Here is a 25,792-nt window from a genome sequence, read left to right as displayed (position 1 = left end):
GAACCCGCCGCAGGGAGTCACTTCAGCAGGACTCGAAGATTCCACCAGTGGGAAGGGCTGGAATATCCCACCCTTTGTGTTTTCTCAACTGTAATTAACCTGGACCAAGTTCTGTTTGTCTGTCTTTGCTCTGTTGGCTTCCTGACTGACAATGCCTCAACATTAAAATTCTCAACCTTGTTTTCCAATTCCTCCCTGACCATGCCACTCTCCATCCCTGTAACCTCCTCCAGCTCCCCTAATCCAGGCCATATCCTTCTGATGCTAAGACCCCAAGCTGTGTAATTGCTTTCCTAAGCCTCACTGCCTCTTTATCTTTTAGACAATCCTTAAAACCTACTTTTTTGACCAAGCTTTTGCCCTTCTGCCCTAATACCTCCTAATGTGGCTCAGTGCCAAGTCCTGTTTGAAGCTGCTCTTGTGATGTACTTTGAGATGCTTAACTATGCTAAAGGAGCTATATGAATACAAGTTGTTGTTGGAGGTTTCACTAATTCTCTATTTTTGACCTATAATATAGAGATAAGCATAAAACATTAAAATCAGAAGAGTGATGAATGCAAGGTGTTTTTGAGTTGTGGAGGTAAAACTCACCTTCCACTGTGACGAGCGTACCTTCTCCAATTTCGCTTCTTGGAGGAGGAGGTATTTCAAAATGAACTTCACAGAAATAAATGTCGGAGTCATTTAAATGAAGGTTGTAGATGGTTAAAGATGAGGATTTTGCCAAGAGGTTCACTGTAATGTTAGCATATTCCGTGCAATGCCTGACGGGTCTAAGATCATTTTCATTTGCCAGGTGGTAACATAACACTTTCGCACTGGTGTTTCTCCTCCATATAATCCTCCATTGTTCATCTGTAGCGCTGAATGAACAATTTATTTGTACAATGTCCCCCTTCAACGCTCTAATCTCAGATGGTGTTTGGAAAACAGTTAAGTTTTTGCTTGTCACTGCAGAAAGTACAAAAAGGATGAACAATATACCATCTATATCAGGAAGGAATATATTCTATGCTGGAAGTAAAACGCAATTCGTAAATTGTAGTTCACCGAATTGAGTAAATATAATGACCAATGTGAACCTTTTCCCCTGAAAAAGTTACGTTGTCTGGATGTATTGATGATTTAATAAAATCTGTGTAAATCCAGAATTAGATATTGCTCTTGGGGCTAAAGGGATCAAGGGATATGGGTGGGGGGGGGGGGGGGTGGGGAAGGTGGGATCAGGGTATTGAACTTGATGATCAACCCTGATCATAACGAATGGCGGAGCAGGCTCGAAGGGCCGAATGGCCTCCTCCTGCTTCTATTTTCTATGTTTCTATGGCCTCCTTCCTTCAAATCACTGCTTACCCTTTTTAATTAAAAAATAATTGTTCTCAGCTTATAATTTTGAGTTCCTCTTTTCAATTTCTACCCTCTGCCCCCATCCCCCTCCTCCCCCACTACCCTTGCATTCACTCAACATGATATAAAATAGAAATGGGCTCCGCCAGAAGTTCCATTGGTAATTAATGTAGGAAACACTTCCAGATGGTGATGTAAAAGTGCAGGTGAAGCAAAACAAAGGATTTTCCTTGGCAGATTTAACAAGGCCGGGCTAGGATTCCATAGAATGTTCAACAAACCATTCCCGGGAACAGCAACAACTCACACTCTGATACTCTAGTGTAATAAAATATCCCAAAGCACATCATAGAAATGAAAATAAGCAGACATTTGAGCAGTGGTTGAAGGAGGATTGGGCTGGTGGCCAAAAGGGTAACTTTTAAGGAAGCTAAAGGCACTGAGGAGCAAAGAAATAATTAGAAATGTGATTATTACAGAGATTCTGGGCGCATTGTGAGGCTAATAACAGTAGTAGGACCCATTTCTATGCATTGATTTGGAAAGTTAAAGTAAGGCATAATTCTGTTGGCCGCTATTCTAGGAAAGCATTTTCTTTCTTTGTCCTTCCCCTGAAATGAATAGTGACTGCCATCTTTTATGATGTTCGCCTTGAATTAAGTCTTACCTGCAATGAGGAAGAAGTAAAGCAAAACACAACGTTTGATCACTTGTATTCCCAGAGGTATCATTTCATTTGTCTCATCCTGAAGGTATAAGAACAAAAATAATTAACTTTGATAAAAGAATAAATACTTGGCTGGTGTGTTATGAAAGTATAATTTACAGCAACAACCTACACCCATAACATAAAGAATTGTTCCAAGGTGCTTTATAATGGGTGCAATTTTCCAAAAATTGAACAGGGCGTTGGATCGGGCAAGAAAAGCTTTGTGAAACTCGCCGGCTTCACAGGCGCTTTTTCCCGCCTGTTTTAACAGCACTCTGTGCAATTTCAGAGTGCTGATGAGGATCACGCAGCCAGCTGGGGGGGGGGGGGGGGGGCCTAAACCCGCCAGCTATGCCAGGATTCTGAGACCCCCATGCCTGTCGGGTCCTCCCCAATCGACATTGAGCCCGTTCTCCTTGTTCATCAGGCTCCTTACCTCACAGACATTGTCCCCCCCAGGGACATCGCCCCCCCCCGACAGTTAAGGGGCATGCCCCCCACACGCAGAAGGGGAGCCTCCAATGGATGAGGGTAACACCCAATGCCAATGGCCCCTTGTCCAGTGCCCCCATGCCAGTCCCCCGCCACTGCCAGGCGGCAATGAGCAGCTGTCTCCCTCAACCCAAGGAGGCTTCAGGCACCTTGGCGCCTCTGGGATGGTCATCACAACTGGTTTTCGTTTCTGAAAATCAGTAGTGATTCATGGCTGTGTGACATTACACCACCAGGGGGGGGAAGAAACGTTGTAGGTGGATGGTATGCCGCCAACCCCTTTAATGATATGTAAAAATATGATAACGTGTGGAAATTAGGGTCACGCCCAGAGGGGACCAGGGAAGATCTCAAACTGGCTGCTGTTGATATTGAGCGGCCATTACAGGATTTGCGCCCACGGTCCCTGGGGTCACTAGATCACAGCCAATAGCTTCGAGGAAAATGGACCCCAACTCAGGAAGGGAGACATTTGGATAGATGATGAAAAGATTGGTGAAAGGAATGTGTTGGGAACGTTTTTATAAAGATAGAAAAGTGAAGATGCAGTGAGCTTTAGCGAAGGATTCCAAAGATTAATGCCAAAAAATGTGAATAGGCCGAAAAACATCATTGATAACTGATAACTTTTAAAAAAGATATTTGAAGTCGGTGACCAACTGAAAAGAACAAAACACAAACTTTAAGCCTTTCGCTGTAAATAAACATGCTAAAAGCAACTTTGGCTGAGCATTTTTTTGAAAGCAATTTATACTGTCAATTACATTAGGTCTTTAAAGTGACCAAAATCCCCTGCCATTGTTATCATGGAATCATAGAATTTTTAGTGCAGAAGGAGGCCATTCAGCCCAATGGGTCTGTATCAGCCCTTGGAAAGAGCACCCTGCTTAAGCCCACACCTCCACCCTATCTCAGTAACCCAGTAACCCCGCCTAACCTTTTTGGACACTAAGGGCAATTTAGCATGGCCAATCCACCTAACCCGCACATCTTTGGACTGTGGAAGGAAACCGGAGCACCCGGAGGAAACCCACGCAGACACGGGGAGAACATGCAGACTCTGCACAAACAGTGACCCAAGTCGGGAATCAAACCTGTAACCCTGAAGCTGTGAAGTAACAGTGCCAACCACTGTGCTACCATGCCGCCCCTATACTTTACACTGTCCCCTAACTGGTGACTTTATTCCCCCAGAACCAGTCCAAGGTAGTCTCTGCTCCAGAAGACGTGCTTCCTTTTCCCTTTTCCAACCGGGTAACTTCAAATCCCCAAAGTAACCTTTTTTTTGAGGGTTACACTGGAGATTCCTTCCTTCTAACCTGTGTGTGGTAAGGAACTGGACAAAATGGCAGCCAGGGCAAAGGGGAAAGGACAATGCAGGTGCCAGCTCACCAAATGGAGACTGCGCCTGGGCTCTGCATCAGAGGACTCAGATGAGGTCTTCAGTGGGACCCGTACAAAAATGAGTTGATGGGTATGCAGAACAAAATGGTGCACTGACAGACCTGTCAGAAAACCTGTAATTACTGTCACATTATATGGAGCAGTTCAACTCCAATTTGGCACTGGACTTTGTGCTTGAAACCCATCCTTTCCAGCATGCATCTGGTAGCCATCTCCATCAGCACATTGGTGGACACAATCATGATCTCGTGCCTGGTGACCGATTTCATAGTTTCCATAGTAGAAGGCACCCACGGTGAGATTCTCCTCTCTGCCAGCCGTGTTTTCCTGCATGGCGCACCCCCGCCGGCAGCGTGATTCTCCGTTCCTGCAGCCGGCCAATGAGGTTACCCATTGTGGCTGCACCACGCCGTTGGGAAACCTGCGGGCGTGGGTGTGCTGCCTGCGGACCGGGGGATCCAGCCGGCGGGGAATTCTGCTGCCAATGTTTAGGTTCTATAAGCTCAGGCTGCTGCCATTATGCTGCTCCTCAGCTAATTGCCATATACTTGGTGCAAACATGCAAAATAGGAGCAGAAATAGGCCATTCAGCCCCTCAAACCTGCTCTGCCATTCAACAAATTCATGGCTGATCTGTTTGTGTTTTGAGTTCCATTGTTTTCAGAGGAGACTGAGGGGGGACAGGATTGAGATGTGCACAATTATGAGGGACATAGATAGAATAGACAGGAAGAAACCTTTCCCCTTGGTGGAGGGATCAATAACCAGGGGCATAGATTTAAGACAAGGGGCAGGAGGTTTAGAGAGGATGTGAGGAAAAACATTGGTACCTAGAGTGTGGTGGGAGTCTGGAACCCGCTGCCTGAAAGGATGGTGGAGGCAGAGACCCTCATATCATTTAAGAAGTATTTAGATGTGCACTTGCGATTCCAAGACATACAAGGCTGTGGGCCAAGTGCTGGGAAATGGAATTAGAATAGTTAGGTGGTTGTTTTTAACCTGCACAGACTCAATGAGCTGAAGGACCTTTTCAATGCTGTATGACTCTATGACTCTATTGCCATCTACCCCGATAATCTTTGATTCCTTTGCCCTACACAAATCTCTCTACCTCGGCCTTAAAAATATTCAGTGACCCCCCGCGTCCACCACCCAGGCAGAAAGTTCCAAAGTCGCACAACCCTCTGAGAGAAATAACTCTTCTCAGCTCTGTCCTATTGAATGACCCCTAGTTTTAAAACATTGCCCCTAGTTCTGGACTCACCCACAAAAGGAAACATCCTTTCTACATTCAACCTGTCAAGACCATTCAGGATCGCATATATTTCAATCAAATAACCCCTCACTCTTCTAAACTCCAGTCAAAACAATCCCAGTCTGTCCAACCTTTCCTCATGAGAAAATCCACTCATTCCAGGTATTAATCTAGTAAACAAAAACAGAAAATACTGGACAATCTCAGCAGGTCTGACAGCATCTGTGGAGAGAGAAGGGAACTAATGTTTTGAGTCTGGTGGGGGGTGGGGGGGGGGGGGGGGGGATGGAAAAATGAATCAACGGAAGAAATGAAAATAAATTGATAGAAATAAAAAGGGTGTGTGTGGTATTATAACTCTCAGATTTACAAGGGTTAATGTACTACCATGAATAGCCATTAGAGGGAGCTGCAGCGAGTACTATATAAAGCAGTGATGCGAGACCTTAGGGGAGGAGTAAGCAGGAGACAACTAGAGCGAGGTCATCAGAGCAGTGAGCGTGAGAAGGTTAGATTAAAGTTATACCAGTGAGTAAGATTAGCAGTAGGTGAGTGTAGTTCGATGTTATTGATCAATTCTGTATTCTAATAAGCACTAAGTATTGAAAGCCAGTTTAGTTGTGCAAATAAAATCATAGCTTTGTTTAAGTAAAAGCTATACTGTCTTTGTAGAACGCTACACAATCCATCCTGAATAAACAACACAAAGAACACCACGGGGTGAAGGTGGAGGAGAGAGTTCACAGAGTCTGAAGTTGTTGAACTCAGTGTTAAGTCCGGAAGGCTGTAACGCTCCTATTTGGAAGATGAGGTGCTGTTCCTCCTGTGATGATAGGTAGACTATCATCTGTATATAATATGAATAGTTCATCATCCCTGTAAATTCTATGAGCTGCATGTGTATTATAAATTATATGTTTTATTGTTGTAGTTCTACCATCCGACCAGCAGGTGGGGGCGAGTACGGAGTCCCAGGACCTGGGATGCACCATGTACTGCTTCAAAAGGTGTTTGTCAGGAGTGGATAGCAGTCACAATTTAAAGAAGCTCTGTTGTATCTTAGTGTAAGTTAGTAATAGACATTTATTTTCAACTGTATTCATCTTAGACATTTTAGTTATTTGTTAATGTAGTGTTAGTAATAAATAGCTTTAAAGTCTAATGTTTGTTCACATCAGGCCAATCAAAGAACATTGCACTTCCAGTTGGCGCAGGGCTTCACTGGAACATTGCAGCAGGCCAAAGACGGACATGTGGACATGAGAGCAGGCTGTGAATTGAAATGGCAAACGACAGGAAGGGCTGGGTCCTGCTTGCAGACAGACCGAAGGTGGTTCTACAAAGCAGTCACCCAGTCTGCATCCCTCTTGTTTTTCCCTTCCACGCCCCACCACACCCCACCCCACCCCACTTGGGCAATCTGTTCCCTGTTCCAGGTTGTCCTTTTTCTTTTAAATTTAGAACCAATTATTTTTTCCAATTTAGGAACAATTTAGCGTGGCCAATCCACCTTGCACATTTTTGGGTTGTGGGGGTGAAACCCACGCAGACACGGGGAGAGCGTGCAAACTCCACACAGACAGCGCCGTACGCAGCATTGCTAACCACTGTGCCACTGTGTTTCCAGGTTGTCCTTTGACATATTGTTTACCTTTGTTCTGCCATTAACACATTCTGATCTCTTAGTGTGTCACAATCAGCACCCTTCTTAGCCACGATCACCACCATTTACATTCCCTTTGTCTTTTTGTCCACATCTTTGTCAATCTCTTCCTAGCCTCCACTTATTGCTGTCCCTCTATCCAGCCTTTACTGCACCTCCCACCACCACCCATACAGTATAAATCTCATCCAATTTCGAGGTCTCACTGGCTCTGACAAAGACTCATCCAGACTCAAAACGTTAGCTCTGTTCCTTCTTCACAGAGGTTGCCAGAACTGCTGAGATTTTCCAGCATTTTCTGTTTTTGTTTCAGATTCCAGCATCTGTAGTAATTTACTTTTATCAATCGTGTAAACCTCCTCTGAACCGCCTCCAATGCATTTGCATCCTTCCTTAAATCAGGAGGCCAAAACTGCACACATTATTCGAGCTGCAGTCTCACCAGTGTGCTGTATAACTGAAGCATCTTTACTTTTCTGTTCTATTGCTCTCGTAATAAAGGATAGCATTCCATTAACATTCTTCAGTACTTCTGCATGGTAATCTTTTGTGACTCATGCATGATACCACCTAGATCCCTCTGCACATTGGAATTCTGCAGTTTTTCTCTAAGTAACACTCTGATTTTTTATTCTGTCTGTCAAAGTGAACAACTACACTGTCCCACATTATACTCCATCTGCCAGGTTTTTTCCCACTCACTCAAGCTATTTATATCCATATGCAAACCCCTTGGGCGGGATTCTCCTTCCCTCCACACCAGTTTTCTGGTGCGGCGCATCCCCGCCGGCAGCAGGATTTTCCATCCCCGCTAGCCGGCCAATGGGATTTCCCATGATGGACAACCCCACGAGTCGGGAAATACCCAGGCGTGGGTGTGCTGCCGGTGTAACGGAGAATCCTACCAGTGGAGAATCCACCCCCTTATGTCTTCTTCACAACCTACTTTAGTGCCTTTCTTTGTATCGTCTGCACATTTAACTACCATTCCTTCGCTCTCCTGGTTGCAAGGGCTGTGCCCTCATTATGGTGACGTTGTACAGGAAGAATTGTGAAAAATGCACTGGAGAGTTCTGCAGGTTTCTACCATTGCAGTTCAGACAGCGAAAGCCACCACCAACACTGCCCAGGCCCCCAACCCCACCTCCGTATCCCCAAATGGTTTGCTTGATAAAATTTTTGCGTGGCAATTGGATTGACCGGTGGCTCTCTAAAGAGGGAATTCCTAGGGAAAGACTTCCACCCCGATCTGGGGAGCGTGCAATGGCTGTAGGGCAGCTGGTATTTTTATGGGCATGCTCCAGTCCAAGTTCTTAGTTGGAGGCAGGGGAACAAGGCATCCTGGAAAATCCAGAGCACTGTTCCTTGCTGAAGCGGAGAGAGAATTGCTTCCCGAAGACCCTGGCTGGATTTTGCCTCTTCCTGGACGCTCTTCTCCCACTCCTGCTCTTTCTTTGCACAAATTGGTCGTTATCAATATCGATTTGTGCCATAATTGCTCATTCTCCCTGTCATGCTGCCAGCGGAGAGGCCCAGCAACTATTGAAACCATGACTGGAGGAAGTGATCTGGCCAGAACCCTTCAAATGAGAAGCAAGGCCCACATCACATGACACACCAGCAGACTTCAGCAACTCTGAGTAAGTACAAATTTCCAAAATGACAATTGAAATCAATCAGCAACTAAGCTGAAAGTGATTGATGATCTCGTGAACGACTCCTCCTGCTGAATGCGTATTCAGTTGAGTGGCATAGTTAGTAGAAGGCATTAGCTGGAGGGCTGAGACCCAATGGCACCATTAGGTTCAAATCAGCAGTGTGTAAAGACTGATGCCACCATTTGCCCATTCTGCACGCGTCTTGCACGTGCTCCCTGCACCCACTTTAATGACCAACCCACAGTGGAGTCCAGTACAGTCTCCAGCAGGAAGGTACCATTCTGGACCGGAAAATGGGAAAAATACAAGCACCTCAGAACCTAATTTTTCAGCCTAAGAGGGTGGCAATGGAATTAAAAATTTGGGTTGAGGGGCGGGGACTGTTAAAGTCAGAGAGAAACAAAAAGATTGGTTGGTGCATTCACTTATTTCTCACAGATACCAGCATGTAAAATACTTACCGCAGACCGAGTGGTCACGTGATGATGTGATGACCTGGCTACAAAAAAAGGGTCAGGCGACGGGAGCTTCTCCCTGGAGTGGGGGCAGAATATAAACATGGAGTAGCTGCTCCATTAGTCAATTTGTTACAAGTCCTCGGTGTCAGCGTTTGGGAAACCCAGCACTTCTTTGTTTACATTGTTTTGGTAGTTTATTAATTTGTTGGTTTATTTTTTCTCTGCTGAAGTCCTCTTAAATCACCTACATCTGTGTCAGTGGAGGTAGAGGTACCCTGAGGCTGTGCTACCAGCTGCAGCCCCAGGGCCTGAGTCGTGGCTATTCGTCCCTCAAAACTCAACCTCACCCAATCCCCATTTGCACTTGTACTTATTACTTCTGCTGACTCCGGGGTTATGGGCCGAAGGTTTGATAAAGTGTACTTTGACATTCTTTCGTGAATAAATCTTCAATCTTAAAGAACACCAGACTCACATCAGGAAGTTCGACGAATGGGAAAATAAATGGGAATGAATGCACATTTTTATGGTGGATCTTTGAACACAGCACCAGTTTGGTGAGATATTTGACATATTTGTATCACATTGCCTGCAGTGGCTGAATAGACCAATCCTAGAGCCGCAGACTCTAGGCAGGTGGTGGTCGGTGAGGCGGGAGGGTGGGGCGCTCTGGATTCTGCACCCTCTTTCCACTGCTTATGCTTAGCCTCCATGTGCTCCACCCTACGAGGGGAGTGGCACCTTCACAAATGCTTCTTCTCCAGATTGTGCATTCCAGGGCAAGCGATTCCCACGTGTTAGTGTGGGAGGCTTTTCGAGCATCCTTGTAGCGTTTCCTCCACCCTCCTAGTGATTGCTTGCCATTGCGGAACTCGAAGTAGAGCACTTCTTTCGGAAGTCTTGTGTCGGGTTTGCAGACGATCTGCCCCGCCCATAGCGGTTGGTCGAGCGTGACCATTGCCTCGATACTGAGGAGATTAAAAAGTTAGGGCTTATACTCACGGGAGTTTAGAAAAATGAGAGGGGATCTGATCGCGGTATATAAAATACTGAATGGGATTGATAAAGAAAACATCGACCAAATGTTCCCTCTTTTGGGGCAATCTAGAACGACAGGTCACAGATACAGGTTAAGAGGCGGTGGACTTAAAACTGAGATGAGGAGGAACTATTTCCCGTAGAGGTTGGTGAATTTGTGGAACTCGCAGTCCCATAGTGCAGCGGAGTCTGAATAATTAAATGATTTCAAGAAGGAGATAGATATATTTCTGATTTTAAAAATGGGTTAACGGGAAATGGGGAACAGGTAGGGAGGTGTATTTGAGACCAGGAAGAGATCAGCCATGATCTGATTGAATGGCTGAATTGCCTACTTCTGCTCCTAAGTCCTATGTTCCTATGACATTGGCCCAAGAGAGGACGCTCACGTTCGTACTATTGTGCCAATGGATTTATTGGATTTTGTGGAGGCAACATTGGTGATATCTCTCCAGGGATTTGAAGTGTCTGTTGTACATTGTCCATGTTTCTGATGCATAAAGGAGGGTGGGGACCACGGTTGCTCCGTAGACCACATGCTTGGTGCTGGATTTGAGATCTTGTTCCTCTGTCCGAAGGCTGCATTAGCACATTGGAGTCAATGCTTGATTTCATTGTTGATGTCTGCTCGCACCGAGAGGAGGCTACCAAGGTATGGGAAATGGTCCACCTTAGTCTAGGGGCCCGTCATTGATCTTTTTGTAAAATAAATTTTTAGAGTATCCAATTCATTTTTTCCAGTTAAGGGGCAATTTAGTGTGGCCAATTCACCTACCCTGCACATCTTTGGGTTGTGAGGGCGAAACCCACGCAAACACGGGGAGAATGTGTCGTCATTGATCATGATGGTTGGGGGGCAGTGTTCTGTGGCAGGAGTAAGCTGGTAGAGAACCTTTGTTTTCTAGATGTATAGTCTGAGGCCCATTCTCTCGTATACCTCAGTGAATGCGTTGACGATGGTTTGTGGCTCGGCCTGAGTTTGCGCACACGCAGGCATCGTCCGCGTACTGCAGCTCGATGACAGAAGTTGGGGTGGTCTTGATTCTGGCCTGGAGGTGAAAGAGGTTGAATAGTTTCCCGCAGGTACGTTTCACTCTGGCGGGAGCTTCATGGTGATGGGGTGAAGTGTTACAGCGACAAAGATGGAAAAGAATGTTGGTGCACTGGCGCAGCCCTGCTTGACCCCTGTCTGCACTCGTATAGAGGAGGATGCTCCGAATTTGAGGAGGATGCTCCACAATCCCTCACGATTGACAGTGTCGAAGACCTTTGCGAGATCGAAGAAGGCCATGTACAAGGGTTGATGCTGCTTCCCGCATTTTTCCTGGATTTGTCACCTGCTGAAGATTATATCCATTGTGCCTCTTGATGGGTGGAAGACATAATGAGTCACAGGGAGAAGCTCTTCAGCAACTGGGAGGAGGCGCTTGAGGAGGATTCTCACGATGACCCTTCCTGTGGAGGAGAGTAGGGAAACCTCTCTGTAATTTCTGCAGTCGGACCCATTTCCTTTCTTGACGATGGTCACAATTACGGTGTCTCTGAGATCTCCTAGAATGCTTTCCTCCTTCAGACAAGGGTGATGAGGTCGAGCACTCATGTCAAGAGTGCCTCTCGGTTGTATTTTAGCACTTCAGCGGGAGTTCCATTGGCCCGATGGCCTTGTTGTTTTTCAGCTATTGGCAGGGGCCCCACGCACTCCCTATTTGCAAGTGCCACACGTCATGCCATGTTTCCTGGTGGCATGGTGACCTGCTCCGAATTACATAGATGCCCCGCCCCCCAATGACATCAAGCCCTGCCCCAATGACAAATGGCACAGCTCCACAGCCCACAGCATTAGCTTTGACAAAGAGTCTCTGGACTTTTCTCTCCCGACAGATGCTGCCAGACCTGCTGAAATTTTCTCTTTGGTTTCAGCCCCAATGACGTTGAACCCTGCCCTAATGAGGCCGAGTCTCACCCCAATGATTTCATCTCCACCCCAATGAAGTAGAACCCCACCCCAATGTTATCAGACACCACCCCTAATGACATCGAGCCCCGCCCAAATTATATCAAGCCCCACTCCCAAAGACATTGAGCCCCACTCCCAATGACATCGAGCCCCACTCCCAATGGCAGCGAGCCCCACTCCCAATGACATCGAGCCCCACTCCCAATGGCATCGAGCCCCACTCCCAATGGCATCGAGCCCCACTCCCAATGACATCGAGCCCCACTCCCAATGACATTGAGCCCCACTCCCAATGACATCGAGCCCCACTCCCAATGACATCGAGCCCCACTCCCAATGACATCGAGCCCCACTCCCAATGATATCGAGCCCCACTCCCAATGACATCGAGCCCCACTCCCAATGATATAGAGCCCCACTCCCAATGATATCGAGCCCCACTCCCAGTAACATTGAGCCCCACTCCCAATGACATTGAGCCCCACTCCCAATGACATTGAGCCCCACTCCCAATGACATTGAGCCCCACTCCCAATGACATCGAGCCCCACTCCCAATGATATCGAGCCCCACTCCCAAAGACATTGAGCCCCACTCCCAATGACATTGAGCCCCACTCCCAATGGCATCGAGCCCCACTCCCAATGACATCGAGCCTCACTCCCAATGACATGGAGCCCCACTCCCAATGACATCGAGCCCCACTCCCAATGACATCGAGCCCCACTCCCAATGATATCGAGCCCCACTCCCAAAGACATTGAGCCCCACTCCCAATGACATTGAGCCCCACTCCCAATGGCATCGAGCCCCACTCCCAATGACATCGAGCCTCACTCCCAATGACATGGAGCCCCACTCCCAATGACATCGAGCCCCACTCCCAATGACATGGAGCCCCACTCCCAATGACATCGAGCCCCATTCCCAATAACACCGAGCCCCACTCCCAATGGCAACGAGCCCCACTCCCAATGACATCGAGCCTCACTCCCAATGACATGGAGCCCCACTCCCAATGACATCGAGCCCCACTCCCAATGACATGGAGCCCCACTCCCAATGACATCGAGCCCCACTCCCAATGACATCGAGCCCCATTCCCAATAACACCGAGCCCCACTCCCAATGATATCGAGCCCCACTCCCAATGACATCGAGCCTCACTCCCAATGACATCGAGCCCTACTCCCAATGACATCGAGCCCCATTCCCAATGACACCGAGCCCCACTCCCAATGACATCGAGCCCCACTCCCAATGACATCGAGCCCCACTCCCAATGACATTGAGCCCCACTCCCAATGACATGGAGCCCCACTCCCAATGGCATCGAGCCCCACTCCCTATGACATTGAGCCCCACTCCCAATGACATCGAGCCCCACTCCCAATGACATCAAGCCCCACTCCCAATGACATTGAGCCCCACTCCCAATGACATCAAGCCCCACTCCCAATGACATTGAGCCCCACTCCCAATGACATGGAGCCCCACTCCCAATGGCATCGAGCCCCACTCCCTATGACATTGAGCCCCACTCCCAATGACATCGAGCCCCACTCCCAATGATGTCGAGCCCCACTCCCAATGATATCGAGCCCCACTCCCAATGACATGGAGCCCCACTCCCAATGGCATCGAGCCCCACTCCCATTGACATTGAGCCCCACTCCCAATGATATCGAGCCCCACTCCCAATGACATCGAGCCCCACTCCCAATGACATCGAGCCCCACTCCCAATGACATCGAGCCCCACTCCCAATGACATCGAGCCTCACTCCCAATGACATGGAGCCCCACTCCCAATGACATCGAGCCCCACTCCCAATGACATGGAGCCCCACTCCCAATGACATCGAGCCCCATTCCCAATGACACCGAGCCCCACTCCCAATGATATCGAGCCCCACTCCCAATGACATTGAGCCTCACTCCCAATGACATCGAGCCCCACTCCCAATGACATCGAGCCCCACTCCCAATGACATCAAGCCCCACTCCCAATAACATTGAGCCCCACTCCCAATGACATGGAGCCCCACTCCCAATGGCATCGAGCCCCACTCCCATTGACATTGAGCCCCACTCCCAATGACATTGAGCCCCACTCCCAATGACATGGAGCCCCACTCCCAATGGCATCGAGCTCTACTCCCAATTACATTGAGCCCCACTCCCAATGACATCGAGCCCCACTCCCAATGATATCGAGCCCCACTCCCAATGATATCGAGCCCCACTCCCAATGACATGGAGCCCCACTCCCAATGGCATCGAGCCCCACTCCCATTGACATTGAGCCCCACTCCCAATGATATCGAGCCCCACTCCCAATGATATCGAGCCATGCCCCAATCAGAGCAAGAAATGACTGACACCAAAAAAAGCAGTATATTCAATATGAAAAAGCAACACAAAGAAAGATGACATGATGTTGGTTCCTGCCTCGGCCTCTCACTCTCAGCCCTGCCTGGCTGGCCTCTTGCTCTGGTGAGATGCCCTGAGCTGGCCACTGCTGCCCAATTCCCCCATGGCACGACACCGGCACTTGCCTGACCTTCTTCGCACTTCTTCTCTGCTACTCTGTCTGCTCACTTCTCAGCTCTCGCTCAGGTAGCCGACCCTCGAGCCTCAATGACCACTTGTGCTCCTGGCTGGCATCCCTCAGGGTCCCTCACTAAATGTTCATAGCTCGCCGATGTGAGATCACATCAGCGAGGTTTACAACAGCTTTGGCCAGACGAGATTCAGTCGAGGGGATCCCGCTGGGTGCACCGAGATAAGTATAGCCCTCGGGGGGGGGGGGGGGGTAGAGGAACATGCCTGCTTAACACAGGTTGGCACAGTGCCAACCTGATAGTGCCAACCTGTGCTAGGGGGCAGTGCTAGGGAGGGTCGTCGTGGGAGCCCCATGTGGGGGGGGGGGCTGCATTTATGTGTTCTGGTGGGAAGAGGGGACCCTGGGAGAATGGGGAAGTGCCAGCAAGGAGTGTCGAGTGGGGGGGGGGAGGGGAGAGCCCCCGATAGCCCCGTCATGGGAGCAGGGGGCCATTAGGCTGCAGTGATGTTAATTTAAAGATGGCGGCTCGATCTCTGTGGAGCCGGCTGGCGGCTCTATGAGGTCCTGCCCCACCTGAGCGACGAAGTAAACAATGTCCCCTCTTTTTTTTTCTTGAAGTGGCTCAATATTTGGAGGCAAAACTGCTCTGTGCAACTGGAGAGTTACACACCAGTTTTCATTCTGAGCCAGACACTTTGCAAAATTCTGGTAAGGTTCCACCCATAGCACATTGTACCCTGCTGCTGGCAGACCCAGGAAAATCAGATTCATGAGCATTTAGTTTCCCTCTTCAGGTTTTAAAACCTGACGTGCTAGGAGGCTGCCACAATGTACAGTGAGCAGAGTGACAAATTCTGTCTCTGTAATTCCTGATGTGTACCAACAGACGTTTTCTTGTAAAAATTATGTAACTCCAGGCCATTATTTTCCATCCATCCCGAACATTTACCCCCTGGAGATGAGGTGAAACCATTTGAGTTTTTTTCTTGGCAGGTGAATTCCAATTCATTTTACAGAAGCCAGTTTTCCTGGTTAAGCAGGATTTTTCATTTGTTTCCTCGTTACTTCATGGAGACTTTTTCGAAGTTTTGGTTTTGTTCCTCACAAGCAACAGGAGTTAAAGTAAAATCTAAGTCAAATGATGTGTGGGTTGCAAATGAACTGATAATCTGAAGAAGCCAAACTTGGACCATGCGTGATAACAGGCAAACATTTGAATTTGTTCCTGTTTATCTCAGTTTGATATTGGTACATGCCTAATATATTAAACATTTTTTTTATGTGATGCGGGTGTCTCTTGCTGAGCCAGCACTTATTCAAATGTCATTGCAGAGTATTTACCAGACACCCACATTGCTGTAGGTCTGGAGTCACATATAGGACAGACCAGGTAAGGGTGGCAGATTTCTTTCCCTAAGGGTCATGAACCAGGAGGGTTTTTACACTAATAATAATAATCTTTATTGTCACAAGTCGGCTTACATTAACACTGCAATGAAGTTACTGTGAAAATCCCCTAGTCGCCACACTCCGGCGCCTGATCGGGTACACGGAGGGAGAATTCAGAATGTCCAAATTGCTCAATAACAAGTCTTCGGGACTTGTGGGAGGAAACCGGAGGAAACCCACGCAGACACGGGGGGAATGTGCAGACTCCGCACAGACGGTGACCCAAGCCGGGAATCGAACCTGGGATCCTGGCGCTGTGAAGCCGTAGTGCTAACCACTGTGCTACCGTGCTGCCCACAATCAACAATGGTTTCACGGGCATGGTTAGACTTTTAAAATACCAGATTTTTATTGAATTCAGATTTGAACCGGGGTCCCCAAAACCTTATCCTGGGTCTCTGGATTACTGGTCCAGTGACAATATTGCTGCACCACTGTCTCCCCTTGCTGCTCTGGGTATTTTCTCAGTTGTAACACGGATGGGTTCTGACAACACAGCTTGGCCAATGTGCACAGGGCACCTGTGAATCAGAAGATGAATGAAAATGGACAGAAATTGTTCGAAATATGCTGTTCCCGAAGATTCTGCATGATGAACAGCTACTTCCAAACCAAGCTGCGAGGTGTCATTGAGACATCCGAGGTCACTCCATTGGCACCAACTAGATCTTATCGTCACCAATGTACTCAATATTCGTAGCTATTACGGCGCTGACTGTGACACTGACCACTCCCTGGTTTGTGGCAAGGTCAGGCTTCAGCCCATCAGCTGAATTACCACTTTAAGAAGAAAGATTGGCCTCAGATCAACATTTGCTGTACCAATAGTGACACAGGAGTTCCTCAATATCCTTGATCAGGCTCTTTGGGACAACAAACCTCAAGGCCAGAGAGTGGTGTCAAAGTGGGATCATCTGTGTATCACCATGTGGCACAGTGGGTAGCCTGCCTCCGTGCCAGAAGCTCTAGGTTCAAATCCTACTCCAGGACTCGATGGCCGAGGAAGGTGCATTCATAATGCAATGAACACGTTGAGTTTCAACCTGCAAAATCTCTGCAGGCTTGGGTTTCTCGAACATGGTGTTGCATTTCGACATATGCAGGTACTTAGTTAGCTTGCCAAGCAATGGAAAAAAAAATTGCAAAAGAGGTAAAAGCTCACTTATTAATCAGCCAGACCTGGCTAGACCTTCAGAATTGGTTCCACAAATCTTGAGCATATTGACAAGATTTGGAAAATCACATTTGCTCCTTTAACTGAACTTATTGGCTCGTAGCATAAGTGTGCCACCTGGTGGCTGATAGTCTGTACTATAGCAATATTATCTCCGATTGAAAAAAGAACATTTGGTTTCTTGCGTGTACTATTGGATTGGATTGGATATGTTTATTGTCACGTGTACCGCGGTACAGTGAAAAGTATTTTTCTGCGAGCAGCTCAACAGATCATTAAATACATGAAAAGGAAATAAAAGAAAATACATAATAGGGCAACACAACATATACAATGTAACTACATAATCACTGGCATCGGATGAAGCATACAGGGTGTAGTGTTAATGAGGTCAGTCCAGAAGAGGGTCATTTAGGAATCTGGTAACAGTGGGGAAGAAGCTGTTTTTGAGTCTGTTCGTGCGTGTTCACAGACTTCTGTATCTCCTGCCCGATGGAAGAAGTTGGAATAGTGAGTAAGCCGGGTGGGAGGGATCTTTGATTATGCTGCCCGCTTTCCCCAGGCAGCGGGAGGTGTAGATGGAGTCAATGGATGGGAGGCAGGTTTGTGTGATGGACTGGGCGGTGTTCACGACTCTCTGAAGTTTCTTGCGGTCCTGGGTCGAGCAGTTGCCATACCAGGCTGTGATGCAGCCCGATAGGATGCTTTCTATGGTGCATCTGTAAAAGTTGGTAAGGGTTAATGTGGACATGCCGAATTTCCTTAGTTTCCTGAGGAAGTATAGGCGCTGTTGTGCTTTCTTGGTGGTAGCATCAACGTGGGTGGACCAGGACAGATTTTTGGAGATGTGCACCCCTAGGAATTTGAAACTGCTAACCATCTCCACCTCGGCCCTGTTGATGCTGACAGGGGTGTGTACAGTACTTTGCTTCCTGAAGTCAATGACCAGCTCTTTAGTTTTGCTGGCATTGAGGGAGAGATTGTTGTCGCTACATCACTCCACTAGGTTCTCTATCTCCCGCCTGTATTCTGACTCGTCGTTATTCGAGATCTGGCCCACTATGGTCGTATCGTCAGCAAACTTGTAGATGGAGTTGGAGTGGCTCCATCCTTCTACGCCCTCCTCCAGGTCATTTATAAAAATGACAAACAGCAGTGGTCCTAAAACAGATCCTTGTGGTACACCACTAGTAACTGAACTCCAGGCTGAACATTTCCCATCAACCACCACCCTCTGTCTTCTTACAGCTAGCCAATTTCTGATCCAAACCGCTAAATCACCCTGAATCCCATGCCTCTGTATTTTCTGCAATAGCCTACCAAGGGGAACCTTATCAAACGCTTTACTGAAATCCATATACACCACATCAACTGCTTTACCCTCGTCCACCTGTTTGGTCACCTTCTCAAAGAACTCAATAAGCTTTGTGAGGCACGACCTACCCTTCACAAAACCCGTGTTGACTATCCCTCATCAAATTATTCCTTTCTAGATGATTATAAATCCTATCTTGTATAAACCTTTCCAAGACTTTGCCCACAACAGAAGAAAGGCTCACTGGTCTATAGTTACCGGGGTTGTCTCTACTCCCCTTCTTGAATAAGGGGACAACATTTGCTATCCTCCAGTCTTCTGCCACTATTCCTGTACACAATGACGACATAAAGATCAAAAGCCAAAGGCTCAACAATCTCCTCCCTAGCTTCCCAGAGAATCCTAGGATAAATCCCATCCGGCCCTGGGGACTTACCTATTTTCACACTTTCCAGAATGCTAACACCACTTCCTTATGAACCTTAAGCCCTTCTAGTCTAGTTGTCTTTTTCCTGTGTGAATACTGACGAAAAATATTCATTTAGCACCTCTCCTATCTCCTCGGACTCCACGCACAACTTTCCACTACTGAAGTAGACGCACTTTAAAACACCTTCCTGCCTCCTGCAACCATGAAAACTTACTCATGACCTCACTACTCTCAACCTCCTGTATACTGGAGCTACAATTCAGGTTCCCAACCCCCTGCCGAACTAGTTTAAACCCTCCCGAAGAGCATTAGCAAATTTCCCCCCCAGGATATTGGTACCTTCTGGTCCAGGTGCAGACCATCCCGTTTGTAGAGGTCCTACCTACCCCAGAATGAGTCCCAATTATCCAGATATCTGAAACCCTCCCTCCTGCACCATCCCTGTAGCCACGTGTTCAACTGCTCTCTCTCCCTATTCCTCGTCTCGCTATCACGTGGCACGGGTAACAACCCAGAGATAATAACTCTGTTTGTCCTAGATCTAAGTTTCCACCCTAGCTCCCTGAATTCCTGCCTTACATCCCTATCCCCTTTCCTACCTATGTTGTTGGTGCCTATGTGGACCACGGCTTGGGGCTGCTCCCCCTCCCCCTTAAGGATCCCGAAAACACTATCCGAGACATCACGGACCTTGGCACCTGGGAGGCAACACACCAACCGCGAGTCTCTCTCGTTCCCACCGAATCTCCTATCTATCCCCCTAACTATGGAGTCTCCAATGACTAATGCTCTACTCCTCTCCCCCCTTCCCTTCTGAGCAACAGGGACAGATTCTGCGCCAGAGACCTGTACCCCATGGCTTACCTCTGGTAAGTTTCCCCCCCCCCCCCCCACCAGTATCCAAAGCGGTATACTTCACCCAGATGTCCTGTCTCAAGTGAGTTGTCCATGTCAGACAAAATGATCCTTCTCTCTCATTGACCACATGTCCATTGTCTCAAAGTATCTCCATCTGATGAGGCCGGGCCACCTGGAGACACCCCCCCCCCCCCCCCCCCACCGCCACCCAAGAGACCACCTCAGAGGACAACTGCAAGGAGACCACCATCGATACTTCACAGCTTACATCCCATCTTTCACCAGTGCAGAGACACACATCTCGGTGGGTGACATTAGTGGTCAGGCTTCTTGGGCACAATCTGGTGAGCACCACACAGCTGCTGATACACATCAGGTGGAGGCAGGAGCCCCAAGGCGAGACAGCAGTCAGAAGTCTGCTGAATCCCAGGACTCAGCTGGCTCCCAGTCAGATGCCAAGCCTGTGGACAAGGTTCTCCCAGAGCTGATGCAGATGATAGGACACAGCCGTGACATTCAGGAGAAGATCTCAGCAGCATAAAAGTGACGGGAAAATCGATTGGAGGAGACACAAAGGCTTTGGTCACAGGAGATGGTGCCGGCAATGCGTGGCACCGAGGTCAACACTGCTCGGGTGGCGACCGCAGTGGAAAACCTGGAGCACGACGTTCGTGTCTTGAGTGGTGGTGCCCAAGTCATGGCTCAGTCTGTGACGACCATGACTGAGAGCCTCAACATCATATCCCCGTCGAGGAGGGATGTGGCCCAGACGCAGGTGGTCATTAGTGAGGCACTGTAGACGTGGCCCAGTCACTGAGGGCATTGGCACCATGGTGCAGGCAAAAGAGATCCTCCAGGAGTGGCTGGGCCATATGACTCAGAGGCTTCCGGAGCTCATTCCAGTTGCCTCTCCATCCCATGGAGACCCCTGGGATCCCACGGGCACCGTCAGGCAGGATTAAACGCTGGAGGCCTACACCTGCCACCAAAGAGTCGATGGAGGTCTCCAGTTCTTCCGAATCCCCTCTTCCTTACACCTCTCGGGCAGAAGACAGAACAGGGTGGTACGGTGATACCAATAAGCCGGTTGGGGCCCCTGGCTCCAGGCACTCCAAAAGATGTGCGCCAAGGGCATCAAAGGCCACAGGGCTTCAAAATCAACAGGTTGCCTCCACCTCTGATGTCCATCCTGGGACACATCTAGACGTAATGGTAGACCACAAAAGACCAAGAAGAGAGCGGAGCACTGAGTGGGCACTGATGAGGTTACAATGTGTAACTAGGAGGAATGGAAATATGTCACCGTAAAATGTACACTGTTAAAACATGCCACACCTCATACATGTGAAGCCTCTGTCAATATAGGCCCATCACCCTGGAGTGATGTTATCCAGACACTTGGGAGGTTGGAACAGGGAGATCGGGGAGGGGGTGGTGTGATGGAGGGGCGGGAAATGGGGTTGGGAGTGGGGATTTGGGGAGGGGGGATTGGGATGGAAGGAAATGAATGGGGGTAGTGGGAAGGAGGGAAATGGGTGGAGGGTGGATATACGGAGGAGGGGGAATGCGGAGGGCGGGAAATGGGGGACGGGGGATTTGGGGGCGTTCAGCTGATGGGCGCAGCCTGGTTCTTTGAGGACCTGGAGACGTTAAGGGCCTTCATGGTTCTCCAGGCACGTCCTCCAGCCCCTCCTGGTCCATCCCTTCCTCCTCAGACGAGGCCACATGTCCCACCTCCTCCACCTCCAGCATGTCGCCCTGTTGTGGAGGGCAGACCACCAAAAAGCGGGAGACCTTATGGGGGGTGTACTTCAGGGCAGCAACAGAGTGGTCCAGACATCAGAACCGCATTTTCAGCAGTCCGATGCACTGCTCAATTACCGCATGGGTGGCAGCGTGGGCCTCATTATAACGGGTCTCCACCTCGGCCTGAGGCTTCCGCACTGGTATCATTTTCCATTATTTCAGCGGCTGTATCTTGTCCCCCACATGTGTTATGGGCCAGGGTTTAACAACTCCAAAGTATATTATGGAGTCCATCTGGCCTGCAACTTTATGAATGAAATGAAATGAAAATCGCTTATTGTCACAAGTAGGCTTCAATGAAGTTACAATAAAAAGCCCCTAGTCACTACATTCCGGCGCCTGTTTGGGGAGGCTGGTACGGGAATCGAACCGTGCTGCTGGCCTGCCTTGGTCTGCTTTTAAAGCCAGCGATTTAGCCCAGTGCAATGAACACAAGAGCCAGGTGTTATTCAACAGAGATCTTAGGCGCTTTTAATCAAAAAACAAGCTTTATTCTACAAATTTAGTTAACATTTGTATAAACACACACAGTAAGAGTTTTTAGCAACTACAAACATGAAGACCCCACACAGCTACAGTAATCTATGTATAACCCTTAATGAATTCCCCCTTAACTGTTCCAATTCAATAACAAAATCCAAGTAAAACCAGAAACCCCTTTTCAAAGGTATGGCCCAGCACTCGACGTTCTTACTAGTATAAGATTGGTGTTAATAATATTCTTGTTCCCCTTTCCATACAGCAGGTTTAAATTCCTTCCAGAAAGCAATTAGCTCTTTTAAGTTATCAAGCAGTCTGGAAACAGCTTTTAAAATTAAGATAGAGAAACGCTTCTTTCAACCTGTGCAGTTCAAAACCAGTCCAAACTCAAAGCGAAAGTAAAACTCACAGAGCCAAGGCCCAGCTCCACCCACACAATGACATCACTGAAGCCATGTGATAAGACAAAAACCTTTCTGAAAGGGACACTTCCATGACACATGCCAACTCGTCATTCTGGGATGGTCCTTAAAGACACCACGGATCTCTGAGTGCCCCCGGAGGTATTTGTCATGCACCCTCCCTGGGTAGCGGGCACACATGTGCATGATACGGAGACGGTGGTCGCACACGATCTGAACATTCAGGGAGTGGAACCCCTTTAGTTTACTCAGCCTCTCTGAAGGTATCAAAGGGAAAGGAAAAGATAAAAGACTTCCATTTATATAGTGCTTTACTAGCTCAGAGAATGTCTCAAAGTGCTTTATAGTCAATTAGATACTTTCCATAAGAACTAGGAGCAGGAGTAGGCCACCTGGCCCCTCGGGCCTGCTCCACCATTCAATAAGATCATGGCTGATCTTTTTGTGGACTCAGCTCCACTTACCCGCCCGCTCACCATAACCCTTAATTCCAAAGTATAGTCACTGTTGTAATGTTCAAATGTAGCAGCCAATGCGTGTACAGCAAGCACCCAGAAACAAGCAATCTGATAATGATCAGGTACCTAATTGTTATTTCGGGGAGATCATAACATAATGGTCAGGTCACTAGGCTAGTAATTTAAAGACCCAATCTAATGCACTGGTTCAAACCCACAATGGCAGATGATTTAAATTCAATGAATAAATCTAGAATATTAAGCCTGTTTTCACCATGCTAACTATCATTCATAGAATCTACAGTGCAGAAGGAGGCCACTCGGCCCATCGAGTCTGCACCGGCTCTTCGAAAGAGCACCCCACCCAAGTCCACACCCCCACCCCATCCCCACAACCCAGCAACCCCACCCAACACTAAGGGCAATTTTGGACACTAAGGGCAATTTAGCATGGCCAATCCACCTAACCTGCACATCTTTGGACTGTGGGAGGAAACCGGAACACCCGGAGGAAACCCACGCACACACGGGGAGGATGTGCAGACTCCGCACAGACAGTGACCCAAGCCGGGTATCGAACCTGGGACCCTGGAGCTGTGAAGCAATTGTGCTAACCACCATGCTACCGTGCTGCCCCATTGATTGTTGTAAAGACCCATCACTAATGTCTTTTAGGGAAGGAAATCTGCCATCCTTACCTGGTCTGGCCCACACTGTCTCCAGATCCACGGTAATGTGGTTGACTCTTAATTGCCCTCAGCAATATGGTCTAGCATGCCACTCAGTTCAAGGGCAATTAAGGATGGGCAACAAATGCTGCCCATACCCGTGACACCCACATCTCATGAAAGAATAACAAAAAAAATCTGTCTTTGTGATGTTGATTGAGGGATAAATGTTGGCCAGTACAATGGGAATATCTCACCCTATCTGCTTCAAGATAGTGCCATGGGATCTTTTACACGCCCCCATCCCCCCCCCTCTCCCCCCACCAAGCAGGCAAATGGGGCCTTGGTTTAAGGTCTCAGGGCTTTTCACAGTAACTTCATTTGAAGGCTACTTGTGATAATAAGCAATTTTCATTTCATTTCATGTGAAAGAGGATAATAAGGTTACATATGTTTTAATGGTGAACTGGTTGTCTTCTCTTCCTATGATTGAAGATTGCAGAGAAGGTGCCCATGATTTTGTAATTCTTGCCAACTGTGTTCAAGTCTTACTGGAGGAAAGCAACTCAGAATTTACCGATCAACTAACAGCAGTTGATAGTTCCCACACCTCTGAGTCAAAAGATTGTGGTTTCAAACCCAAGTCCAGAATGTGAGTGCATAACTAGATTGACACTTCAATGCAGTACTGAGAGAGTGCTTCAGTGTTAGAGAAGCCATCTTTCAGAAGAAGTGTTAAACCATCCGCCAGCTCAAGTCAACATGAAAATATCACTTTACCAGACTAAGCTAGAGTCACAGATTTGGGACTCGGACCCTCGTCGGTTGTGGCAAGGCAACCGGATACAAAGTAAAGCCGAGTGGAATCTCCTGCAGCATCGCACCCCTCCCCGATGAACTCAATGCATTCTATGCTCGGTTTGAACAGGAAACCATCAAACCGTTGTCAGCACCCCAGCAGCCTCGGACACACCGATACCTACCGTCACAGCTTCCGAATTCAGATTGGCCCTCTTATAATAATACTAATAATCTTTATTAATGTCCCAAGTAGGCTTACATTAACACTGCAATGAAGTTACTGTGAAAATCTCCTAGTTGTCACACTATGGTGCATGTTTTGGTACACTGAGGGAGAATTCAGAATGTCCAATTCACTTAACAAGCACGTCTTTCAGAACTTGTAGGAGGAAACTGGAACACCTGGAGGAAACTCATACAGTCACGGGGAGAACGTGCAGACTCTGTGTTCCGGTTTCCTCCTACAAATTCTGAAAGACGTGCTTGTTAAGTGAATTGGACACAAGCCAGGAATCGAACCCTAGTCCATGGCGCTGTGAAGCAACAGTGCTACCCACTGTGCTACCATACAGCCCTGTTGAAAGTGAATCCTCGGAAAGCAATGGTTCCTGATGGAGTCCCTGGTCGTGCACTCAGATCCTGTGCAGACCAACTGCCGGGTGTGCTCGCGGACATCTTCAACCTCTCCCTACTCCGTTCCGAGGTTCCCACCAGCTTCAAGAAGACGACCATCATACAGGTGCCAAAGAAGAACCAGGCAACGTGCTTCAACAGCAATCGTTGAAGCCTTGACGTCTATCATTATGAAGCGCTTCGAGAGATTGGTCATGTAAGACATCAACTCCATACTCCCAGAATGACTTGATCCACTGCAATTCACATACCGCCACAACCGGTCCATAGCAGACGCTAGCTCCCTGGCCCGACACTCATCCCTGGAGCATCTCGACAACAAGGACTCCAACGTTAGACTCCTATTCATTGACTACAGCTCTGCCTTCAACGACATAATCCCAGCCAAGCTCATATCAAAACTCCAAAACCTAGGACTTGGCTCCTTCCTCTGCAACTGAATCCTCAACTTCCTGACCCATAGACCACAAGCAGTAAGGATAAACAACAACACCTCCTCCATGATAGTCCTCAATACCTGCAAGGCTGAATACTTAGCCCCCTTGTCATGTGAGAGTACCTTTAAGAAATGGATGTTTGAGCAATGTACCTTTAAGAAATGGAGCTGATCATACTACTGAAGTGATGTCAGAGGGTGGGGGGAGCTGAGCTCACTTCTGCTTTTTTGAGTTTCAGTTTGAAAACGCAGCTGGGAGTGTCTGTGTGTTTTGCTGAGAGCTGCATGAAGAAACACAGAGCTGGTCTGTTGA

The 25,792-nt window shown here is 48.0% G+C and overlaps 1 protein-coding gene across 1 annotated transcript in view; it reads right to left on the bottom strand.

Annotated features, from left to right (window-relative positions):
* Positions 1–25,792, bottom strand: part of LOC140428856 (uncharacterized) — a 176,601-nt gene that overhangs the window by 35,570 nt on the left and 115,239 nt on the right. The window contains exons 3-4 of the mRNA XM_072515510.1: positions 2,018–2,096; positions 595–954 (exon numbers count right to left, since the gene is read on the bottom strand). Coding sequence (XP_072371611.1) covers positions 595–954; positions 2,018–2,096 — 439 coding nt within the window. The remainder of the gene's footprint in view (positions 1–594; positions 955–2,017; positions 2,097–25,792) is intronic.

This window comes from Scyliorhinus torazame, chromosome 8 (genome assembly GCF_047496885.1).
Source record: "Scyliorhinus torazame isolate Kashiwa2021f chromosome 8, sScyTor2.1, whole genome shotgun sequence".
NCBI lineage: Eukaryota > Metazoa > Chordata > Chondrichthyes > Carcharhiniformes > Scyliorhinidae > Scyliorhinus > Scyliorhinus torazame.
Note: the sequence above shows the minus strand (reverse complement) of the source record. Positions and strands in the feature narration are given on the sequence as shown.